This window comes from Dreissena polymorpha, chromosome 2, assembly GCF_020536995.1.
Source record: "Dreissena polymorpha isolate Duluth1 chromosome 2, UMN_Dpol_1.0, whole genome shotgun sequence".
Lineage (NCBI taxonomy): Eukaryota > Metazoa > Mollusca > Bivalvia > Myida > Dreissenidae > Dreissena > Dreissena polymorpha.
The window spans coordinates 126,948,197-126,973,975 of NC_068356.1; the positions used below are offsets into that span (position 1 = coordinate 126,948,197).

At 32.6% G+C, this 25,779-nt stretch overlaps 1 protein-coding gene across 1 annotated transcript; it reads left to right on the forward strand.

Moving 5' to 3' along the window:
• The first annotated feature begins 206 nt into the window (after nt 1-206).
• On the forward strand, nt 207-25,307 carry LOC127868932 (beta-1,3-galactosyltransferase 1-like). Its single transcript, XM_052411122.1, has 2 exons — nt 207-314; nt 23,045-25,307. Exon 2 carries the CDS (start codon nt 23,162-23,164, stop codon nt 24,479-24,481), a length of 1,320 nt encoding a protein of 439 aa, XP_052267082.1. The 5' UTR covers nt 207-314; nt 23,045-23,161; the 3' UTR covers nt 24,482-25,307.
• Nucleotides 25,308-25,779: the final 472 nt, after the last annotated feature.

The window sequence follows — 25,779 nt, forward strand, 5'->3', positions numbered from 1 at the left end:
ACAAAAAAATATTCAATATGTCTGTTTGCGGCGACCGACTTTGCCAATAATTGATTGCTTAAAACAAAATGGCCGACAGTAGCTGGAACAGGGGAAAATCTACAGGTACACCGGCATCTCCAAAATCGATGTCACGTAACCCGCGTCCGCCGTTAGATATTATCGCATATCGCTATCGCGAAGACGAGATCTTGTGTCCAATCTGTGTAATCTATAGGTCTTTGATAAGAAGGAAATCAAATACAAACATTACTCCATAAATAGCTGGGTGGTTGTTCATGATGGTCGAGCAGGTAGAAGAGTCTGGCTTTTAAGTAAGTTATTTTTTAATGCATTTGAATATTTTAGTTTGAATAAATCAATTACGTTAAATTGGCGTCTTTTGCTTCTAAACATGTCATATATGCAAATGTTATTTTTTACTGTCATTTAACCAATACATGAATACAAATATTATATATTATTTTGTCACAGTTCGACATTTTCTATATGTCAGTTTTTACCTATATTGAATTTGCATGCGCCGTTCCATTGTTAAAGTGCACGCGAACGTATAATTGTCATCGCGCATGCGCCGACTTTTCCGTTTGTCCTCGTTTGTCTTTGTCAAGGTGATTTGTCATTGTGTCGTCTGCTGTTGTTGGGTGAATCGGAATACTTCGGATTTATACATTTAACAATGTATATCTACGAAGTCGGCCGAAGTTATCCAACTGCTGCACGTGCTTTCGTGTGAGCACTGTTTACCGTATCCAATTGTTATTTATGTTTTATGTTTGAATGAAAGAAAGATTGAGAGAAAGGTTCCTATTGGGTTGTTCGTTCACCCTTTTCTTCCCTCCCCGCCAAATTCAAATAAAAATATATATACATATATTATATATATAAATATATATGTAAATATATATTATTATATTTATATATATATATAAAGATATTTATATCGATGTAAGATATTTATATAGATGTGTATCCCGTGTCTTCGCTTTAAACTTTTGCGTCTTCGCCCTTGTTCCTTATTCAAAGATCGGAAATGCGAAAACATGCTCATATCGATGCCAAAGAGATCACATAAAATAAATGCGAAACATTCGAGGTTAGAACAAATGCTTGTTCGGTGAATTCAACTAAATACAAACACTTTATAATTTTTTAAGACTTTAAATAATTTGCATTTCCTAATTGGCATAATCAGTGTATTAAATGATGGCAGTCTATACATTAAACATATCGTTTTAATACGTTTGAACGCTCATTTACAAATGTTTAGACCCGTTATATTTTGAACATCTAGAAAGATTCATGAAACAAATTAATGATAATGTTGTGTAATGAGGTTTTAGCTTAATAACTGAAGTGTTGGTTTGTCAGTCGTCATCATTGTGACAATGAATCGCTTTGCAATCTTTGCTCGGAAATGCTCACAATAAGTTTAAAACCATTGCGTGTCATTTTAAGGCCAGAAAAAACATACTAAAGTAACGAAGTTGAAGATTTTAAACATGGACTCAGCGAAAACGAAAGCTGCGATATCCGGCAAAATGGTCTCGGGTAGTAGTTCTTTGACGCTGCGGAGAGGGGACGCTATGTTTTCGAAGATAGAGATGACAAATGAAACAAACAGCGTATGCGGGTCAATATTGCAATACAAAAATCATTTTTCCCGATACATGGCGTTCAGTTCCTATTCGCAAATGCAGCAAACATTCCTTCATATTGACTACGGTCGAAAAACAGGAAACGCACTCAAAATCAATCCACTCGTTTAACAAACGAATGCAGATACTTTTAAACACACTATTTTTCGAACAGAATATAAAGTTAATTAAGCTGTAAATAAGATATAAAAAAAAAGTCTTTGAAATGTTATCAAATTGGAAATGCAGATATATTAATTTCACCAGGCACTTAAAAGGGGACTATTGCGAGGCATAGCTATAATCAAATGCAAATATTCTTTAAATAAATTCACTTAACTCGAGACTTTTCATTAAGCTTAAGCTTAACATAATTACAATGAGACATTTGACAGAAACACAGACACAACAATAATACCCTTAGTATGTCAGGTAGTTAGTACGTATCAGACGCATAATTAATATAACTATCACACATGACGTCTACTAAATAGGCTAAACAAACTGACCGCTTATTGTAAAAGAATGTTCATCTTAAAATGCATGAACTATTTTAATATGATATAAAGTAAGATGTTTTCTTTATTATATGACATGTAAGTGGTTCATTTTCCGTTGGTATTTTGCATAATACATCGTTGATGTGGATGATGTTGTAGTAAAGTTTGTTTGAGTTTCGCATGAATTGGCCTATAGAATTAACCAGAACATACTATAGAATTGAGTTGACCAATAGTACCCTTTTGTTTGAATGGTTAACCAAGAACCAGTTAATGCATTATTGAACAAATGCACTACAAAACATTGGTCACCATACTATATATGTGTTATTTTTTCATTCGGTAAAACAGAACAAGGTTTTTATCGAGAATAACGGCATCAAGAAATTCAGTTACTAAGGTATTTCATTTCTAATGGAATAGTAAGCAATTGCTCGATACTCAACTTTGTGTTATACTTATTCTAACCAGGGTAAAAAATCCAAACCATCTCGTATCTGCCAAAGTAACCATAACACGCTACCTATTTTGCCTCCCCTGACGGCGTATGCGTTAGAATCGAATCGAGTAAATCAAGGTCAGATTTGATGGATATAATGGTGTACAAATACGGGAACACTCATCTCGATATCCCAAATACGTCGGTTGCGCCTTATGAATTCATAGTTTAGTCTTGTTAAAAGAATTGAACTCTATCATAAATTGTTTTTACATAAAACATATTCAAACTTTGAAATGAACCGCCACTCTAGATATGACCCACCACTTTTGATGTTGCATAGACTTGTCTAGGCATATTGTTTTATTTCCTTATCCACTAAACATTGTAAATGTCTGTTTTTTCCTATATCACATCTACTAACATTTGTTTTAAATAAAATAAGTATATTAGATTTAATTGAGATCTTTAGCTGTGTTTCATGTTGTACGGACCATTCAATGAAACATCTTTACAAACATATTAACCAACATATCGTCGGCTCCGTGCGTCTTCACATTTCAGGAGAAGGAAAAAAATTCAGTACTTTTTTTAAAAGCTGCTGAAATTAGGAAATTTTTGTCAAATGGTCATCATCAGCATTACTTTACGTATTTTTATGTTGGAAACTGCTGTAATTTGCTTTGTCTTTAAATATATCGAGATAAGATAGTTTCTCAAAAACAATTAACACAATTCATACGAAACATTAAGATACTCCAGATACGACATTTTTTAAGGGGGTATATATGAAGTTTTCCCTCGAGATATGTAATTATCCTTGCTACTTGAATGCGTATTTCCATATACCATATACCTGTATGTTGATATCTGTCAGATTGAATCGTAGATGTATAAAAATACAAACAATCACATTCTTTACCGTTATTTGACATTATTTGATGCCAACATCCTCATCACACTGACTGGGAAATCGTTACTGCACAAACAAACATTTTGTGTGTGATAAATTAAATCGTCAAAGAAATAAAAGAAAACATGTTAATGTTATTTATTTTTAGAAGTGAAAACAATATTTATAAAAAAAAGATTTTTCGACTATGAGATAAAAGATTTAAAACATGTCCATCTTTTGCTCAGTACTCTGTTACAATGTGACATTTAACGTAACACATCATGGAAACTCCTAATTTAACAACGTACTTCTTGTTTCTCCAAGTCACATGTCCATACTATTCACTAAGGAACTGTGATACCTATCATGGTGTTGTATATTTATGGACCACTCATGTTAAAATAAGCGGCAATAGTCATTCGAGTGCGTGATTGGTTAAAAAAGTCGACGGAAGAAAAAGTTACCGTTCTACATTATATAATTCAAAATGAACTTTTAATAAAAGCATGCGAATGCTATCGCATAACAGTCATACATGTATGTCAACAACATGAACTTGTAGACTATCGTCAAATTAAGTAACGCACAAAGATATATTTGGACATTATCTAAAGTCGCCACAACGTACCTATACAGAATTTGTGACCAATTATCTGCTCTAAAAAGCAGTATGAATAACAAGAAACAACAGCTATTTCAAAATCGTGTTACAACACTCTGTTTATGGAGGTCTAAAATAAAGTGAAAATATAAAGCGATAAAATGGAAAACTGTACTTATTAATTCCAAACTTTTAATAAGCAAAATTTGTACCATTTAGTCGGCTTGCAGAAAGTGATAACATAAAAAGTTCATAACATGAACTGCTTCTATAAAGAAAGTTTCTAGATCATAAGAAAATCTATAAAATCTATCGAAAATATTATTTTTTTCAACTTTTGCGCAATCACAAAATACTGTATAGTGTAATAATAGTTATGTTTTAAAATGAACATGAAACCAAAACTATTGTTGCCATTTTTCAGTCACATGTCATTTATTGAATTTGTAAGAAAAAATTAGCTTGTTCTATTTTATTCGTGGTATCAGTGTGTCCACTGTGATATGAAAATCAAACGAAAGATTGCCTACACACTAATATTAACTTCTTTTCAGACAAATATTTTGCAATCTTTATCTGTATATCACATGTTAGGGCAAAGTACAAATAGTTTAAACATCAGATCTTCTATAAATGCATTTTTTTAAAGATAAAGTCAGATAATAGTTCAATTATCTTACATCCACTTCACCTATAAGAATGATATCATGTCATAAAATCACCTGACATGAAAAAACAGGTTAAATGTTAGAACGTCCATAGGACATTTTGGGTTATCAACATCATTTATTGTCGAAACATCTTAGGCCAGATAGTTGACTTTGAACATTTACTTCAAACTAAGATACCGGTAGCTACAATATGTGATTGACTTTATCAGCTTGGTTACATATGAAAAGTCTGTGATTTTGCATACTCTGATTTAAATGTGGTGGGTATGTCACCAGTAATATTACATGGCCAATAAAGGGCCAGTACATGTTATGATAAAATGTTTCATGATATTTTAACAATACTTACTAACGATTTCCAGCTCAATTTGAGCACTTGATCACTAATCTAGGAAAAAAAATGTTTGATAACACTTTCAATGACCTAGAACTGATTTAAGATGTGAATAGAAAACCTTTAATTGTTTACAATTGTTCAGATCACAGGCAATAGAGTATATAATGCAGACTGATGATTGCTGACAAGGAGTTCACCGCTTGTACCGACAGGCTCTTATGTTCCCAAAGACTGAGAATTATCCGACATAGACATTCAAGGGGTCAAGCAATTTCCATACACATGTATAAACAAGCCATTTTCTGGGTTCTAATGACCTCTGAAATGCTACTTTTATACTGAGACAAAATATGACAAAAAGTATTTCTTCCACAATTCTAAACACCCTGTGTAAGGATACGTGTAACGCCACAGAGTATAGTTTTCACTGTTGGTATTATGTTTTGCAAATACTTGCCTTTTGAAAAGAAAAATCTCTGCTTAAATCTGATTACCTGAGTTGTTCAAAGAAGTACCATTGAAAATGTTTTTGGGCTAAATTCTTGTAGTGAAATGCAATTGTATATGATGTTTTTAATCTTATTTTCCCCCCATAAATCTATGTACCAGGGTCATAGTACTTAGTGTTCTTCCTTGAAAAAGATTAGTTATAGGAATAAATTGTTATTATTCAGGTTCAAAAGGTAAGTGTTCTCTTAAAGCTTACAGATTCTCAAGCAAGAAGTCCTGATATAAAGGTTACATGCTGTCAATTTGATAATAAGAACCCATGGAACGTTTAAACCACGGTTTAAATACTGTGCTTTTCTATACATTAATACAATTTACAAATTTATATATATATATATATATATATATATATATATATATATATATATATATATATATATATATATATATATATATATATATATATATATATATATATATATATTTATATTTATATATAAGTATAAAGGTACGGTAATAACTACTTTATTTGCACTTCATTTTTACACTTGTGTCTAGCCTTACGTCTGTTGGGGTGATTTGTTCTTCTTAAAATGACAGCGTCCTTTCCACTGAATACCATTCTGTAATTTCTAAGATAAATATGTTGAGTTATTACGCATAATATACATGTTTAGCTTACCTGCGCATAACAAAGCTATGGGTGAGCTTTTATGATCCCCTTTTGTCTGTTGTGCGCTTTTTGTCTACAATTTGCCATTTTAACTCAGTAAAGGGCACATTTATTCATAATCTTCATGAAAAGTTGTCGAAAAATGTTTCCCAATGAAATCTCGGTTGAGTTCGAAAGCGGTAACGGGCTGTTTATAAGCATAGCCCCAAGGGAGTTGAGCAGTTTCTAATATATACGGAATATTACGCTAGTCAATTGTTCCAAGAGTTTGTATCACTCGAGTGGCTTGTGTGATGACGTATCACACGAGAGGCGGAGCCTCGAGTGGGATGCGAAATAGCACAAGCCATGAGAGTGATACAACTTCTTGGAACAATTGACTAGCGTTATATTCCTTTTATTATATACAACAACTAACGAAAACAGTTAACAAATGTTTTTTTTACTTTAACAAAACTGACAAAACAATGACTAAAACGGTACTCCATAGTTTATTTAAGACGCGTATGAATACAGTTTATGTAAATTAACGTGTAAACATTCGAACCGGGAAACACGGGTTTACGAACGCTTACCTTAATGCCATCGTAAATCCAATTTTTATAACAATTAAGTTGGCAACTTTAATCCGATGTTTATAACAAAAACGTTTAAACGATATGCATTTCAACTTCTATCTCCCATGTCGTTATCGAAACTTTGTTTAAACCACACTATTTTATTGTATTCCTATCGAAATATACATTTATGCATGATAAGCACACACTCCAAAATACGTTTTAAACACATAGTTTACTGCTAAAAAACACCACGTCCGACATGTCCTTACAGAGTTTAGATACAACTATTGTGTTTTGTCACAGAAATGACGTCACACGATGTTCTACGTAATATATTTTGTAATATAAAATATTTCAATTTTCGGTGCGTGTAATGTGACGTCATTAAATGGGTCGAAGTAGTCCGGCTAGTATGGTAATACGGAATTGGAAACAGCGAGTAGCGTAATACGGGATTTTTTATTTCAACGATTGATACAACCTGTATTTTGTTAAAAACATTAAACAGGTATATAATAAATGGTTATATTGAAACATTGTGGTGTTACATACAATGCCCCATCTAAATGAAACGTTTTTCAAAATGTTTGCCTCAATGTTTTCTCTGCCCACGTTTATGTATGGTTCCAGTCCATTGAAATACTTGACCACCAGGGGGCTTGACAGTTTTCTTGGTATGCCTATAGTGAAACCTTCTTAACACTCAATAATTGTTTTGCCAACTATTATGAAACTTGATTATAATTACAACATTTGGTCTTATGATATCTCAACTGAGTACAAATATGTATGGTCCATTGAAAATGGCAGTATTTCTTATAATACATTTTAGTAAAACTTGTGAACACTCTGAAGGTCATTTGTTGAGACTATCTACAGACTGTTTCGCCTGAGATTAAAATGTAGTTCCCAAGGTCAAATTAAAGGAAAAGCTTGTTGAAACTCTAGAGGTCACATGTTTTTTCCCTATCTTCATGAAACTTGGTCAGATTAGTATACTAGTTATATATTGCTTGAGTGTTAAACTTGGTCACAAAGTCTCAAAAACTGGGTAACTATATACTGTGAGTAAAACTTGTATACAGTCTAGTGGCCTCATTTATTTCCAACCTTCATTAAACTTTGCAGCGATTTGTTTCCTTCTGTATAGAGTTTCGGAAAACGGTTCTTTCCCAATTGTGAAAAAAATGCAAATTTCCGAACTGCTGTCCAAAAAATCAGAATTGCAGGTTTAAATTATTTTTTTTAATGCAACATTTAGTTATTTTACCTATGCAGCCCTATGGCTTGAACCTAAGTTAATATAATATTGTCAACTTGACAACACTTATCAATTTAAAAGTATTTGTGAGCAAAAAAATCAAAAACACCAAATTCCCAATCTGAAGCCTTCACGATGAAAAATTTCCAAATTTCAGTTTTTTTGCACACATTTTAACCAATTGGGCTGGGACTGGTACTTTTCCCAAATTTGGAAAACAATTCGCTGCTTGGCAGGTGTCGGGCGACTGAGGCAAAAAAAGTTCATCCACGGGGAGCAAACTTCGCTTTTTTTAATACAGAAGGAGAGAAAAAACTTCGCACTAATTTCAGAGTAAATCCATTTGCAAACTGTAGATAACACGCGCATGTTCACAGTAGGGAGCGACTAAGCAAATCAATACACGAGGGTATTCAAGTGCAAGATACCTGTCAATGACGCTGGCGAGTCGGTAGACTGCGCCAGCTGTAACTGACCTGGTTAAATCAGATTTGCCAATACATTGTTAACGCCTTTGATTAGTTAACATATTGCTGACTATCCAATCAGATCTGTGATAACATACCACATATTGTTGACTATCCTATCAGATCTGTGATAACATAAAACATATGGTCTTCTGCAACTTCAATCAGCAAAAGCTCTCATCCTGCGTAAATTCATCAATTAAAAAATAATAACAAAAACTGATTAGCATTGAAGTTCGGGTGGGTACGTTGCTTGATATTGATAAAGAGTTTTGTACTTTCATTGCTATCTTACTCTTCGCACTTTACGGGGACTTCTTTTATTTTAGAAAATAATTATCACAAATTGCACCTACTTGTTATTTAATTCCTACTGTACAGAAGAAAACGTGCAAATGTTTCCAATTATCAGTTATTGCAAACAAATAACACCATCAGCGTACACATTAAGGATGAAAAAAATTATTAACGATCATTTCACGTTTGTATTTGCAATTATCAAAAACTAAAAACCATTGCAGACATGCGAAAATGTAAGTATTTTTTTTAACCTTTGCTATTTTGTGTTGTTCCCAACATTAATTAACTAGTTATATGATAAGTTACATACTGGTGGTGTGGGTGATTCTGGTCACTTTTCGATGTTTTACTTTTCAAGATCTTACAAAGTTAAGCACTGTTCACAATAAAACTTTACAACAATAAATATTGGTACAAAATCACATTGTTGTGTCATTTTAAGCCAAACTGGCGGTAATGAAACTTACACTAGGCTATAGATAACAAGCGTATTTGCGTTATAACGCAATTAAAATAACCAAAAACGTAATTAAATTCAAAATAAAGCGTACACAAGCGCAAATACAAATTTAATAACTTAATTCCCGTAAAAACATTGCGTCACGAAACGCAATTCTTACGAACACCGGGCGCATTTTTTTAGACTGTTAGTTTATAGATACATAGTTTATATGCCGTCCTATGAAGAAAAGAAAGCAGTCTTTTCAGCGGTTATCAATCTTTGGGGTATTATTGTAATTATTCGTAGACCGGTCCGATTTCTACATTCATTTTCTGAAATAATCAAAATGGCCACTCGTAATTGTTTCTTGTTATGTACACTACTTTTTTGAAATCCATTTGTATAAATAATATAGTAACCTTAGTAGATTTTTATTATATTATATATTTCATTCCCTAACTAACCAAATTGAGTTAAAAAACTAAATTTAGCTCAAAAGTAGGGGATGAAAATTTTTGCTAAAACTCTATTGAATTTACAAAAGCCCTATTGTCAGAAACAGGGGGTAATTTACCCAATATACCCCAAAAGTTATCTAAAGCCCTGGAACATAAACGACATTGATCGTACAGGCTAGAATTTGGTACATTACCAGTATGTATTTCATACTGGAGAATAACTCGAAAAGTGTCAACATTTTAACGCATAATCGTGAATCCAGTCCAAATTTTAATACAATCCAATTTGAAGGATATCTTAAATAGCAATGAACAGAACGCGTAATTATTTAACATATGCATATGCCATGGTCAGCTAATTTTAACGAAAACACGTGTTTGGAATTACACTGAGGTGGTGTATTTTAACTCACGCGTTGTGACGTTATTTGATGTAAACATGGTAACACTTTCGCAATGCCTAAAATTATATATATATATATATATATATATATATATATATATATATATATATATATATATATATATATATATATATATATATATATATATATATATATATATCTGTGTGTCATTATAGCAACAGTATGAAACGCACGTTTAAAATGTTCGACAATACCATTAAGAGCAGTTCGATTTTTTTATTATTAAGCCGAAATAGTAAGATCGTAAATGTCTAGCCGAGGCACAGCACCTATACAACAAAAATGTTTATTTATTTGTGCTTTTGGTGCTTTTCTTAAGTAAATACATCATTGAATAACAGTGTGTAAATTTACGACACATTTAAGTTTTGAGACAATGGAAATATCTGAAATATGTGAAACAATTAGGGTTTTCTTGAAATGACTATTTCACTTATGGACTTCATGCAATGCCTTTTTTTCCAAGAATTTCGCGAAATGACTGAACATGGTGACACACTTTTACACAGTTGTTATATAGGCCTTCAAGAGCACTAAAGAAAATCATATTTCATTTCAGAATGTCGTGAAATTCCTAGTTTCACAGATTTACTGCCCCATATACAAATCGAAACTATGTATTGCCACCTACCTTAACGAATGAATTAATAAAAATTCCACTATGATGAAGTTGTATAAAACAAACTAATGAAGGACGCGAAAGTTCCTTTTCTGTCTATAACTTCGACAGTTAAAAGTTAAACAGAGGCTACCGCAATTACTCTAATTACTAAACTTATATATTATATCTTGGTTTATGAATAAATTACTTATCATACTGTTAATCATTCTACTCCGTATATATAATTTATGTCAATTCAGACGTAAGGGAAGTTTTTGCATAAAAAACGTTTGCAAGAAAGAGTTTACGATATAATAAATCAACATATGAACTCCAATTTTTCTTTTTAATTATGTAAATTGTGATGAATAAGATATTTTAGCATCATTTTGTATAATAAAATATATTCCGTTAACATACAAATATATCCCTGGTGCTACAGACACTAAAGCATAAACACATATGAATTTTATAAACAAAAAATCAGAACATTATTACAAAGCTATTTGGGTGCGGGAAACCATTGACCAACTGATCAATGTGTGATTGGATTGTTCGGTACTCAGAGACAGATCTAGATACCTTTTAATGAAATAATCATAAGGGAAAGTCAACATAATCCAGCGATAAAGTAACCATCCTGAAATAATCAGATATCTTTTCAGGGGAAATTAAGATTGATAGTGTTGAAACAACATCATATTTATTATTTAAACAAATTGTTTTAATGATAGCATAGGCGATGTAGCTTGTTCTAATGCCCAGACTCAGTTTGTACACATACAAGACCGCAATTAGGGCCTTCATATTAAACGTGCATGTTTATAAGTATGCCGTTATTCGTTTCTATTTCTCATGCAACCACATTGAATCAGATTCAAAATATAAAGTAACTATATGATTTCATACAATAAATGCTGTTTAACTGTGCTTGTCTATTGGGTTGTAAAAGAGCCGCGGATCATTATGTTGTTTTGGTTTTGTGAATATCGAAAACTGTGTGACATTTCTAGCTTTTGACAAAGCCTGTACATTATATTGCTTTTTTCATGGGCTGTAAATAACCTATTGTTTGATCTCTACGAATAAAAAGCAAATTATTTCAAACTCTGGGTGATTCAGTTTTATATAACAACAATTTACAATTTGCGAAATACGAATACTTAACCGTGTTAGTTTAAGTTGTATTACTATAATAATAACAAGTAGTATTATTATTGTTATTATTATTATTGTATTTATTATTATTATTATTATTATTATTATTATTATTATTATTATTATTATTATTATTATTATTATTATTATCACTTATCCATTATAAGAAGTAGTAGTAGTAGTAGAAGAAGAAGTAGTAGCAGTGGTGCTATATAATTATTATGATTAGTTATAATTATGATTACTGTATTATTGTTGTCATCATTTGTGTTAATACTATTATTAGTAAATTCCTCCTTCTCGTCCTCCTCCTGCCCTCCTCTACTCTTTCCCCTCCTTCTCCTCCTCCCCTAATTATCATCATTGTCATCTTCGTCATCATGATGATCATCAAGAAAGTTGTCAAATATAGTTTAGAAATTGATGCAGGGTATTAAACATGATCAATTTAAATGAATGCATTTATTCCAGTACTGAAACTTTCCTGGTTACAATAATTCAATCCTTTAGAGGAAATTCGATACATATAACACAACTGTAGCTTGAGACCTACACACTCTATAATTGCACTTATCATTATGCTTCAAACCCTTTTTGGGTATTGTGGTACATGTTTTACAAGCGCATCACTTTATTATAAAAAATAGAAACTAAACACAAACAATTTGTTGAATTTTCTATTTTTTTATAATCCAATATATATTGATAGGAAAAATGAAACCTGCATGTCTGCTGATGATATGATGTACAATCTTAACATATATTTTATGAATTATACCAGGGTTACAAGATCAATAATTACATATGTGAAGAAAAATGTAAATCTCGTGCTTCCCAACAATTTATGAAACCCTTCTGTTCCCGATAAATACGCATAACGCATCATACTAAATAGATAACATGGTGCACAATGACAATACAATGACAATGACAATACGGCTTTAATTTTGACAACTTTGTCAACATAGTTAAGTTCCAGGTCTTTTTGAAAGATCAATATGAAATGGTAAGCCAAACATGCCATATGTTTGTTGGTTCTTATTAAATGTCCATCAAATGTTAATGCTTTCGGAGCTTTTTTTGCTTAACCTATCAACACTTTCGTTTTGTCGAAATTAATTTTAAATCTAGAGGAACTTTTGAAGTTATACAATAAATCTTAGATTTCATTGAAATATGCTGGATATCAATACAAGAGTATAGAAGTGTCTGATTGGTATCATCAATCAGCGAAAAGCATGAACATGAGGCAACTGAAAGTATCCCCTTGTCTGCAACCCAATTTGTATTGAACACTTCTGATAAAAACCACATTTCATGACCGCCGATTTTCATCACCATCATCATTTCCTTAACTGGTAGTGCCGTTTATAGAATATAAGGGACATCGATACAGATCTTCCTCTTCCAGTCTGATCTGTTTTGTGCTGCTGAGAGTAATTCATCCTTCGTAAGAGATCCAATCTTTCACAATGGCTATCCAGCTTTTCTTCAAACGTCCGTGACGTCGACCTCCCTCTAGCGTGCCCTGGATACCAGACGTGCACAGGGAGTCTGGTCTGGTGAGGTGTCTGAATCAAGCCAGCTTAAGGTGTTTGACGATCACTATCAGCGGCTCTCGTGGGCCAAAAAGTGTTCCAGCAATTTTCCAACGTACTCGTTGGGCGCGATCCCCGTGTTGACGATGAGTAGCAATATTCAGATATTTATTGTTAATATATGTATCCTATTTCTATGTCCGGCTTAAAGGTCAAGTCTGGCCATCGCTGCGGTCACCATGGTAATTATTATTGGTATCTAATCGGTAGTGATACCATCCCTTAACAGGGTTGCACCAAGTACTCGAAGATGGTCATTAATTTCAGTTTCTCGCCGTTCATGGTGATATCTACAATGGTGTGCGTCGTTCACTCATCAATATTTTCGACTTCTCCGTACTGACTTCCATTCCCTTATGCTCATGTTCTTACATAGGGTCAGTTGGTGAGATCTTGAAGTTTACTGTTGGTATCACTATAAGGTACATTTCATCAGCGAATCTCAAGTTCGAGATGGGTCCTCCACCTATGGAGATAGAGATGTATATAACATAAAGAGTATCCCGCTTTATTTTCTCAATGAAAATAATAAACAGGACGAAAGAGAGAGACAGAAGACACCCCTGACTGACGCCCACTGATGTCACGAAGACGTCCCCCCTAAACTTTCCATTTAGAAGTACTTCGCTGCTGGCGTTTCCAAAGTGTTATTGGATTTCATGCACCAGTTTTTCGTCCATGTTGAATACTTTAATAACGTGCCTTAGACCATCACGCCACATGCGGTCGATAGTCTTTTTAAAGTCGATTAAGTTATGGAAAAGTTTGCGTTGGTGTTGCTAATGATTCGCAATTATGTCTTGATAGTTGAGTATCTGCTCCACTGTGCTCCTCAACGCTCTGAATCCAGCCTTATTTTCGACCAGCAGTTTTCGGCCTTACTTTTCAATCGAATGAGGATGATGTGTATTATGACTTTGATGGGATGACTGATAAGGCTTACGATGCGTAAATTCTTGCACAACAGAGACATTGCAACCTCCCAAAAATGTTCTTGCCCTAAGACAAGACACTGCCTTCTCCACCTCTGCCTTACGTATTGACGGACTTTCGTCGTCCGCTTCTGCGATCGTTCTGTAATAGACAGGAATCTGAATTAAGTGGGTCTCTGCAGTTGTTAGTCAACCTGTTTAGGGCAGTGGCAACTGCGGTCATATTGTCTTCAGCGTCTGCTACAACACTGACCTTGGTCTGACTGGTCTTCGTGAGGGTTTTGAGAGTGTTGTATGCCTTCTTACTGCTGCATGTAATAATCTTTTTGTCGATGTTTTACATTGCTCATCAATGTATTCCACCATGGTCTCTTTCATCTTTCTCATCACCTTCATGTTTGTTTTCTGATAATTGCCCTAAAGCAACGGCTGGTCTAGTGTTTTGTCATCTCACGCCTCGTTCCTCTTCTATGGTCACATGACTTCATGACTTTGGTCCGAGTTTGTTCTTCCTTTTATCTCCCTAAAGCACTTGTTTGACCGATTGAAGTAGAACATTTTGATGTTGTTGTTTGACGTCGATATCATAAAGCGTTCTTGTGTTTACCTTGTTGATGCTGGACTTGAAATCTTGCGGCGCCAGTACGAAATCGATCTAGTTGCGTACTGTCCCGATTGGGGCATGCCATATTGCTGTTCTTGACGGTTGGTGCGTGTGCAGCGTGTTGGCAAGGCTTAGTAAGTGGCTTCTTGCGAACTCAAACCTTGGCCGTTGGTCTCACCTAAGATAACTCTACTAATTGTCCCTGACCAGTCTTGGTATGAATCTGGTCCTAATTTTGCTATCAAGTACCTTGGACAGTGCGACTCTCTGTGTTGGGACCTTGACTGTAATGCGCTTTTATTCTTAAACGAACGGTTCCTCGTCTTCGTAGGCAACTGTTGGTGCGAAGACTTGTATGCTGGTAATGATGTGAGGTCTCACTGAGAGACGAATGGAAATGATTCTGCTGGAGACTGGGTTGCAACTGATGGCGCTCTTAATTACCGCTGACATAATAAGAAACGAAAACCAGTTGCGATTCATATAATTCTCACCGCTGAACCGTATCGTAATCCCTTCCCCTGCTTATGTTTCTCTTAAGCCTAGCAACCTTATATCGGCTAGTACGAAATGTCCAAGCGGTAGCGCTTCAGCTCGTGCTGCAGATCATGACCTTTTACGACGCATTGAGTGGTCTCACGTTGCATGTTTAGTTTACTGTGGCCGCCGAATTTCTGTTTTATCAATACATCGTACCGTTTGTAATGTGAAGGCAATACAAAAACGTTAAGTCCGATAAAAAAAAAATCATATGATTTTCACTCAAAGGCCTTTTCAAAATATTTTAATAAAAGCAGATTGGGGATATCGATAGCATCTGTGTTATCAAGTTTATCGTTAATGAGTTTTCTGTTCTCCACTATTAACCTACCCTGAACAATTCGAGTTTGGTGCTTGCTTATTAGTGCAACAATATATATAGCTTAAACATGTTCTCAATATATCCAGAGCCGATATTATATACAGTATTCAGTATCGTTATTTTCCGCAAATTCTGTAAAAGTCATCTGGGATTATCACCTTTTGTAATGTATGTAATTTTGCCTTGTGTTTGAGAAATGGCTACAGTTTCGCTTATATATTCAAGATGCTTAGCTCTGAAAACACAGATTCCAACTTCTGACAAATATATCAGAACAATGTAAATGTAAAACTTAATGAACATGGTCTTGTATTATTTTCGACGTTTTTGTTTTCAAAATAAAAGAAGCCTTCTTTAGTGGAAATGGCCATTCAATACTGTCAACTTGAACGTTTAAGTATGTCTATGACATTAACATTGCAATTGAAGTTTAATCGTTATTGTTAAAATCGTAAGACTGGTGTATTGTTGTAAACAAATAATGAGGCTTCTTTTAAAATGTCTGATTGCTTATATATTATTATTTTATTTTCATTAATTAAATTGTTGATAGTTTGTATCGTATACTTATTTTGTTCAAGGTTACAAAACGTTTAAAGGGTGTTTAAACATTCATCTTTGATCGCCGTGGTGTAGTGGATATGGTGTCCGCCTACCGATCGGGAGGTCACGGGTTCGATCCCCGCTGTTGGAGCGTTCTTTAGATCTCCCCCATAGACACCAAGAAAACGGACTCGAGAGCATTTCATATAAGCTTAGGCTTGTTATGCAATCGAGCTTGAATTAATAGGTTTAAAAACAAAAAACAAATCAGCTTTAGACCTTATAACGGACCATTTAAATTTCCATCATATATGTTTTAAGTTCAGGTTTTAAAATATTAATGTATTGGACATTTCATATTTGAGTTTGTTTTCTACTTTGTGTTGCTCTTCACAACTGTTAGTGATTAATGTTTATAAGGACTCGAAACTATAGATATGTCTCTTATTTTAACATCTTCAAGTACAAGTTGATAGTCAATCTGGAATTGTATGTCTTGGTCTTTTTATTAAGCTTCCATATACATTTACCATCGCTGAAATTAGTAAATTGTAACGACATGATTACAATTGAGTGATCAGGTTGGAATCTAGGTAAAATGTTTAAATCAAAGGACTGCTGGTAGTACGAGCGGTGATAAAGGGATACAGTTAAATCTAAATTTCTGTAAGGGGCTTGTTTGTATTTATGTATGTCGTTTTAGAACAGGGTGGTTAACTCTGGACGAGTCCGCAGGAGTCATTTCTGCAATAAGTTTTATAACTGTTTTTCTTGCATTATTATAATTCACAGTTTAATATTTTTCATAATGCAGATTTGGCTCTAAAGCTCAATTGACATTGTCACAGGTTGAAAGAAATTCATAATCAATCATGCCAATTTTCTTGAAAATAGTCTTGTATCTTGAACACAGAATATGTCACAATTTTGATCTTTTATATGTTTACATATTTGAAGCATTTAATTCTTACACTGTATGCGTCTTCAATTTAATTATAATAGTTTAAGGGAACACATTCACAAAAAGCATCGCCCAATCAATTATAGTAATATGTACGAGAAAGATCGCCCAATCAACTATAGTAATATGTACGAGAAAGTGCATCGCCCAATCAATTATAGTAATATGTACGAGAAAGTGCGATTCGAATGCAATAAGGAGGATCTCCTAAAAAGTAACAGAAGCAACAAACAGGTACAAACAATAAACACACACAATTAATGGAACTAACTACACTATTTGTTACACCAAAAAGCATAAACATTCAAAAGATAAATGAGCACTTGCAAATCCGCTACAAGTTTTCAGAAGATATATTCTTGAAAACTAATATTATATTTCTTAAATGAAGTTTTGGCTGTGTGCCATTTTTATTGTATACACATGCACAAGCAGTGATTTAAAGTATTGATTTAATATATTTCAGTTCAAAATACACCTATAATAACACGAGCCCATATGGGAAACAAATGTCGCTGTATTGCATGAATACGTAAGGGAAACACTTGTCATTGTAATTACAGCTACAGCTTAAGATTGATAAATATTCTAATACTACATATATATATATATATATATATATATATATATTTAATATCATCGATAAGAATTGATTATACAACTTTGGTTGAAAGAATTGAACAGCATTCGTTATTCATAAGACCGTACAAAGCTTTGATCATGTTGCATTATTATAATCATATAATACATACATCAGACACAAGTTTCATTAGCCCTCACTACTATAAAAAGTAGATAAAGAATTTTATTTTTATCTAAACCCGAACTCAGAAATAACAATTTGGCGTTGTGTTTTGTATTGTGTAATAAAACTACATGTGCTAAGTTTAATGAGGTGATTACTTAAACGGTGCTGATTATGTTGCAATTATTTTATCATTTAAACATAGGGAAGACATAACTTTGATAACTTTACCATGATACTCATTTGCCATCGAAAGATGTACTAACACTTATACACCCGATCTAAATTCGAAATAGAGATTTCTGATAAGCATGATACCAGCTATTATTGTCAATCATCATTGATACAATAAGATGCAATTTATTTTTTTTTTTTTTTTTTTTTTTTTTTTTTTTTTTTTTTTTTTTTTTTTTTTTTTTACCTGCAAAATTTTATTCACTCCGTAGAATATTACATACATTATGAATTTCATATAACAAAGTAGTTCATGTATAGCAATTTGGTAATTAAATTCAAACATACATTCATATACAATTATAATTGAGTTATAGTACAAGTATGTAACAACAACAACATACACTAGTTTGTTCAATACAAACTAAATTAGTGTTGAATATAAGTATGTACATATCATTTAACATAAAAAATTGCACATTAGAAAAAAAAAAAAAAAAAAAAAAAAAAAAAAAAATTAGTATGGGTGCTGAATTGCATTATATACGCAAGCTGATAATGCAGAGTTTACAAGAACAACAAAACAAATTCATATGTATTAGTTGAATTATGTGTTATGGTTAGTTATGTCATTATATGTGATGTCAGTAAATATTTTCACAAGGGACCATATTTTTAATTCTTCATCTGATTTAATTGTGCTTTTGTAAATTTCAAAAGTTTGTTTCATTCTGTTTACAAGTCCGTACTTTGAGGGGATTCTGTTTTTTCTTTGACAATGAAAGATATACCGTTTAAGCTCTAGGCAAACTATATTTAAATCATTCATTTTTGGATTAATAATTCCAAGTACTAGATCCTGACATGTAATGGGAATATGTATGCTTGGTCTACTTCTACGAACAATATCAACAACAAATTTAATAATTTCTTGGGTATATGGACAGTTCCAGAACAAGTGAATTATATTTTCAACTTCCAAATTACAGAATGTACATAGATTATTTGTAACAATTTTCATTTTGAACATTAGGGATTTTGTTCCCAATATTCTGTGGACTATTCTGTACTGGAGCCATCTGATATATGTTTCCTTAGTTAGATTGAAAACAAGTCCATGCACTTTTTTCCAATCAATATTTAAAAATTCTGAGTTCCATTTAGTGTTACAAGCTGGAATGTCATTGTTTTGAATTAATGTTTTATAAATATGTTTCTCTTCTTTCGGACTGGTTAATATTTTTTTTATGTAAGTTGGTAATATGGGTCCTTTAGTGTTTTTGTCAAAATTTGGCAGGTCTTCAAAATTGTCAATGTATTTCTTTATTACGTTTATTAATCCTTGGTACAATAGGAAGTTTACATTTGTTCCAAGTTGTGTATCCAAAGATTCTTTGGAAATGAAGCAGTTTCTTTCTATCATTATGTCTCTCACAAACCGAATGCCTCTTTCATATAGACATTTAATATAGATAAAGCTATTGCTAATTTTAAAATTATGATTATAAAAAAGAGGCATATCTAAAATATCATCACAATTTAATATTGGCAGCTTTTCAATATACAATATATAGTTTTTCAAAACATCAAGCCAAAATTTATTTCTCAAGTGTAAACATATTTTTTCGGCATACATTTTACCAGTATTGAATAATATTTTAAAATCTATTAACGATTTAGCCAGTGCATAACAATTTCCTTCTCCTGACACTATTCTTTTAAGCCATGTTATTTTCATGTAATTTTCAAAAGAACATATATCTATCATATTTAATCCACCTTCATTATAATCTTTAACAATTACTGTTTTTTTAATTTTGCTCGGTCCTGCCCAAATGAAGTCATAAAAGTATTGATTTATTGTTTTCATAGTGTCTACGCTTGGAGTTGGTAGTGATACAAATAGATGAATAAGTAAAGGTAGAAATAATGATTTAACAATGGTTATCTTTCCTAGAGGAGTAATATTTCTGCGATTCCAATGACTTATTGATCTTTTAATACTTTCGATTTTGTTTTCAAAATTTGTCATTACCATTTTGTCTAAATTAATATCAAACATTATTCCAAGAACCTTAAAGGTAGTAGCTCCCCATGTCAGTTTGTATTTAGTTTTTATTGATCTAGTACTATATTTCATAGAGCCTATCCAAATTAAATTAGTTTTTTCATAGTTTATGTTAAGTCCAGAGTATAATGAAAATTCATGAAGCATATCTAATGTAGAATTAAGAGATGATTCTGATCCGTCCAGAAATAAAGATGTATCATCCGCAAATTGTGATATTTTATATTGTAGGTCATTTATAGTTATACCTTTAATTTCTTTGCTTTCCCTTATTTTAATAGCAAGAATTTCTGCACAAATAATAAAAATGTAAGCGCTGATTGGGTCTCCTTGACGACATCCCCTTTCTATACAAAAAGTATCTGACAAGAATCCATTTATTTGTATGGAGGCCATGGTATTATACAAGAACATAAATATCCATTTTTGAAACATTGGTCCGAAATTAAAAAATCTAATAGTTGTTTCTATAAACTGGAAGGACAAAGTATCGAACGCTTTTTCAAAGTCGATTGTCATAAGTAACCCAGGTAAATTATTATCTTCAGCATATTTCAATATATCGTAAAGTAATCTGGTGTTTTCACCAATAAATCGACCTTTAATGAAACCTGTCTGATCTTTGGAAATTAAAATATCAAGTACTGTCTTTAATCTATTTGAAATGGAACCCGATGCTAGTTTGTAAACTACATTTAATAATGTCAATGGTCGTAAGTTTTTCAGGTAACATCTCGGTTTGTTTTCTTTTGGAACACAAGTAATAATTCCATGTTTTTGTGTTATGGACAAGGAATTTGTATTAAAAGCATAATTTAGACTTCTCACTATGAAGTGGCCTAACTTACTCCAAAAAACCTTAAAGAATTCCGCAGTGAATCCATCAGAACCTGGACTTTTATCATGTTTCATATTTTTAAGTGTTATTGATACTTCTTCAATATTCAGCAGTCCTTCTAATGAGTCAGATTGCACTTTATTTAATTTAGGTATATAAATATTACATAGATCAGCATGAATATCGTATTTTATTTCGTTGTCATTTTTATTGTATAATGTTTTATAAAATGAAACAGCTTCTTTTAAAATATCGTTTTGCTCTGTTAACTTAGCCCCGTTTTCTAATTCAATAAAAGGTATAGACTTATGTGTATAATGATTAGATTCGAGCGAGCAAAAGTATTTTGTGGGTTTTTCTCCATCTTCCATCCATTTAGCTCTAGAACGAATAAGAGATCCTTTAAGTTTACTTTCCCTCACATTTTCTAATTCATTTTGTAGCTCACGGAGTTGGTCAGAATTAGTTTCAGTTAATGATTTTTGAAGTATATCAATTTTCTTAATTAGATTTGATTCATGGTTTTTGTTCTGTTTAGCTTTATATGATGAAAAAGAAATAGTTTTTCCTCTTATTTCCATAAGTAATGTTTCAAGAAATAATTGGTCATTGATGACAAACTGTATGGTGGTATTGTGAATATTTTCTATGTTTTCTATGTTGTAGATAGGTATACAGTACTGTAGTTTAATATTTTCTATCAAAGTATTAATGCAGTTTAAATAGTCAATGTCCTTTAAGAGTGAATTGTTGAATTTCCATAGCCCTTTTCCATGTGCTACATCCTCAAAAATTATTTCTAGGTCAATGATGGAATGATCTGACTTATAACATGAATCAATAGTAGATTTTCTAATTTTGGATGACAGATTATTTGAAGTAAGGAAAAAATCAAGTCTAGCCTGTTGTAATGGTGTTAACCGTCTCCATGTATATTGTTGGATAGTGCCATTTAGATATCTGAAAGTATCAATTATATTGTTATCTCTTATAATAGATTGCAGTGTATTTCTTGCATTTTTATTATTGTTAATGGATGCATAATTTTGATAATCCAAGTTTACATCTAATACACAATTAAAGTCTCCACATATTATATATTTATCAGTATTAAAATCTGTTATTTTTTTAAAGAGGTCTGTAAAAAAAGTGGGCGTATCTTTATTGGGCCCGTATAATGTACATAAGGTAAAACTGTTTGTCATAAGATAAGATGCAATTTAAGTAAGCGTCAAATCTATGAATGCGTGTCAACAAGAGTTTAAACGATTCAAGAGCGCCATGATCTCACGATTAATCAAGTATAATTCATAGTTCATGTACATGTAAAAACAGTTGCAATCATTCCACCCACACATATATATATAATATATATATATAAACTGATTCTATAATTATAATTCCCATTAAATCACTAAGTTTTTTTAATATAAAGCCTTTTTTAACATATTGCAACTTTTTAACGCGTGATAGTTTACACAAATAACGTTAATAATATTACATTTATCAGCACATACACGCGTGCAGGCTAAATGTTTACTACCATCCTCAATATCATGAAAGTTATGGCAAATCAACGTTTTCGCTAATAGTCCTGAAGATTTTTGGAGCGCAATATCGATTAAAATTTGAACTTATTTATGCAAAATTATAGTTTGCAACTAATACTACCATTATTTGCAGCATTGAAACGCAAAAAAACAATAATAGCCAGATTTTCGTATTGTTTGCATGAATCGACACCAGGAATTTGATAAAATGCTCTGTTTCGCTTGAATATTAATTGTGATAACGTTATAGTACATAGTAAATAGTAAATACTTAGCATATTTTATTTGTTTCAGACACAATTATTTGTTACGGTGTCCGGTTGGAAACAGCGATGGAAAATGAATGAAAACGGAAACTGCTAAGAACACACATGCTCAATATGTCGTGTCATTAATTTGTAATTTTGCACTATGAACATCTCTCATCCATATCTCAATATGCACGGAACGACCACAGCTTTGAGGGCTTGTAAATGTCAATTGACCGCCCGTGGTTTATTATTAATTTTTTGTACACTGATCGTTGTGTGTTTCCTGTTCCTTTTATTTGAATCATCTATTTTATTTTATATTCTTCAAGCAATCTCAATAACAAGACAGTCAGACACGACAAATGTATCAAATCATGCGTTTTACTTCAACTTTACAAACTCAACCGTATTTAAAGCAATCGGACCATTCCAATTATCAACTACCGCGAACAGTGACTTACGATTCAAAAAGAAGCAAAATGTTCGTTTCGACCTTGAAGCGGATATACTTAAAACAACCATAGCTTCCAGCCAGCCACATCTGCCACTTAATGTAACCACTTACAAAAAAGATGCATTTGTTGATCTGAATTTAACACGAACCGAATCAACCACTAATGGCACGACACGTAATTCCACAGAGCGCCAGAGTGCATGCAATAATTGTTTTAAACATGATTTTGAATATGTTATTCAGAACGACCACATTTGCGACACATTGGACACGAGCGAACACATAGATCTTCTGATATTCGTTACCACTGTGCATCATAATGTCTTAAATCGACAGACGATACGGCGGACGTGGTTGTCATACACTAATAACAATACTGCAAATGCAAGGCACGTTTTCCTGTTAGGAAAAACAGCAGAAAACAGTTTACAAGAATCTGTGATGATGGAAAATGAAATATATCACGATATCGTTCAGGAGACCTTTATAGACAGTTACAATAATCTAACATATAAAACCATCATGGGATTTAAATGGGCCGCCACAAAATGTTCTAATGTAAAATTTGTTATGAAAACAGATGATGACATGTGGGTCAATGTTCCTTCGATAATAAAAATGTTGTCGGGAACCGGTATGGCAAACTATTTACAAACAGGGCTGACCGGCAATTGTCACCAAAAAATATCACCGATCAGAGATAAACATTCTAAATGGTACGCCTCCTTCAGTTCTTATCCGGAGGAGTTTTTTCCAGGCTTTTGTTCAGGGACTGGATACATGACCAGCATTAAAGTCGTGTCGGATATTTACCATGTTTCTCCGCAAGTGCCTTTCTTCCATTTGGAAGACGTCTACGTTTCATTGTGCGTTCGGCGACTCGGATATTTGTTAAAACAAACTTCAGGTTTCCTCGCAGGGCCCAGTAATATATGTGATTACAAAAAGGATGACGTCTTAACAGTTCATCAAGTTACACCTTCGAAGTTGATTGAGATATGGAAACAGGTTTGCAATCCTGATTGACTGTTAACCCTTATGAGTCAAAAACAGCTAACCATGTGCATAACTATCGTTATGAAATCACTGTAGTTTTTTATGTATGTGATATTCAGAAAACTGTAGTGAGGAATTAGTTTGAACATACTTTTTCTACGATAATCAGTACAAATTGCTCTTAAAAATGCATGAATATGATTCTTATTTTTGAAGTGTTCTGTAACTTGATTAACCCATACACTCTTAATGAAATATTATTTATAAAGCAATATTTTAAATATTGTTCCCATGTATTTGAAAATGAGCTTCATATACTTGTTCTGTCATGGAGTAGTGGAAAGCGTATCCGTCTATCCACCGGAGGATCATGGCTTTGATCCCAATTGTGGGATTGTTTCTTCGATACCCTACCAAAAATACACACATTACTGGTTATACACGGCAAACGGTATCGAGAACATTTTAATCAGACTTAGACTTATGATGCACTTGCGCTATAATAAATTAGTTTTAAATAAATATAACTTTTAAATGGTTAATCACCCACCTGAAACCATTTCATCTACTTACTGGTTAGTATAAACAATTTTAATACAATTATATTTTAAAAACCTGTTTTTTAATGTAACCATATTTTATAATTTTTGCATGATGTGGATTTTTAGTAATATTTTAAGGTAAAAGTGTGAGTTTTGTTTGATGAATTTATAATTTAGTTCATTATTACTTTAATTACGTATATTCACAGTGAATACCATTTGTTTGATGGATAATGTTGACAATTTATAATTCACTCGATTGTTTTTATAAATGTTTTAAATTTAAACATAACAGCTTAGTACAACAATAATAATATACGTGTTCTTCCACGTTCTACATACCGTTAAAACGTCTGTACCAAAAGTAACAGTTACACAACAGCAAACATATTGAGGTAAACCTAAAGAGAAAAGGTGAAAGTAAACGTGTTAATAAGGTGAAAGTAAACGTGTTAATAAGGTGAAAGTAAACGTGTTAATAAGGTGAATTTGTTAGCTGTGTCATTATTGCTGATTGTTTAACATGAAACTTGTGTCATTTTGTTTTGAAAATCTATATTCATAACTCACTGGTATTGCTGACTACACTTAACACGTCGCACGCAAAAGAATAAGGCATTTCACCAGTGGGTCTGTAAAAACATGATATAATCTCGAGTTTTTCGTTGACCCTATTTCTCAAGAACAAGCACTTGGCATTGATCTGAATAAGATAATGTTGTTTATTGTTTCAAATGATATGTTTCCGTATTTAAAGCGGTTGATATAGATTAAAGAAATGCTCAA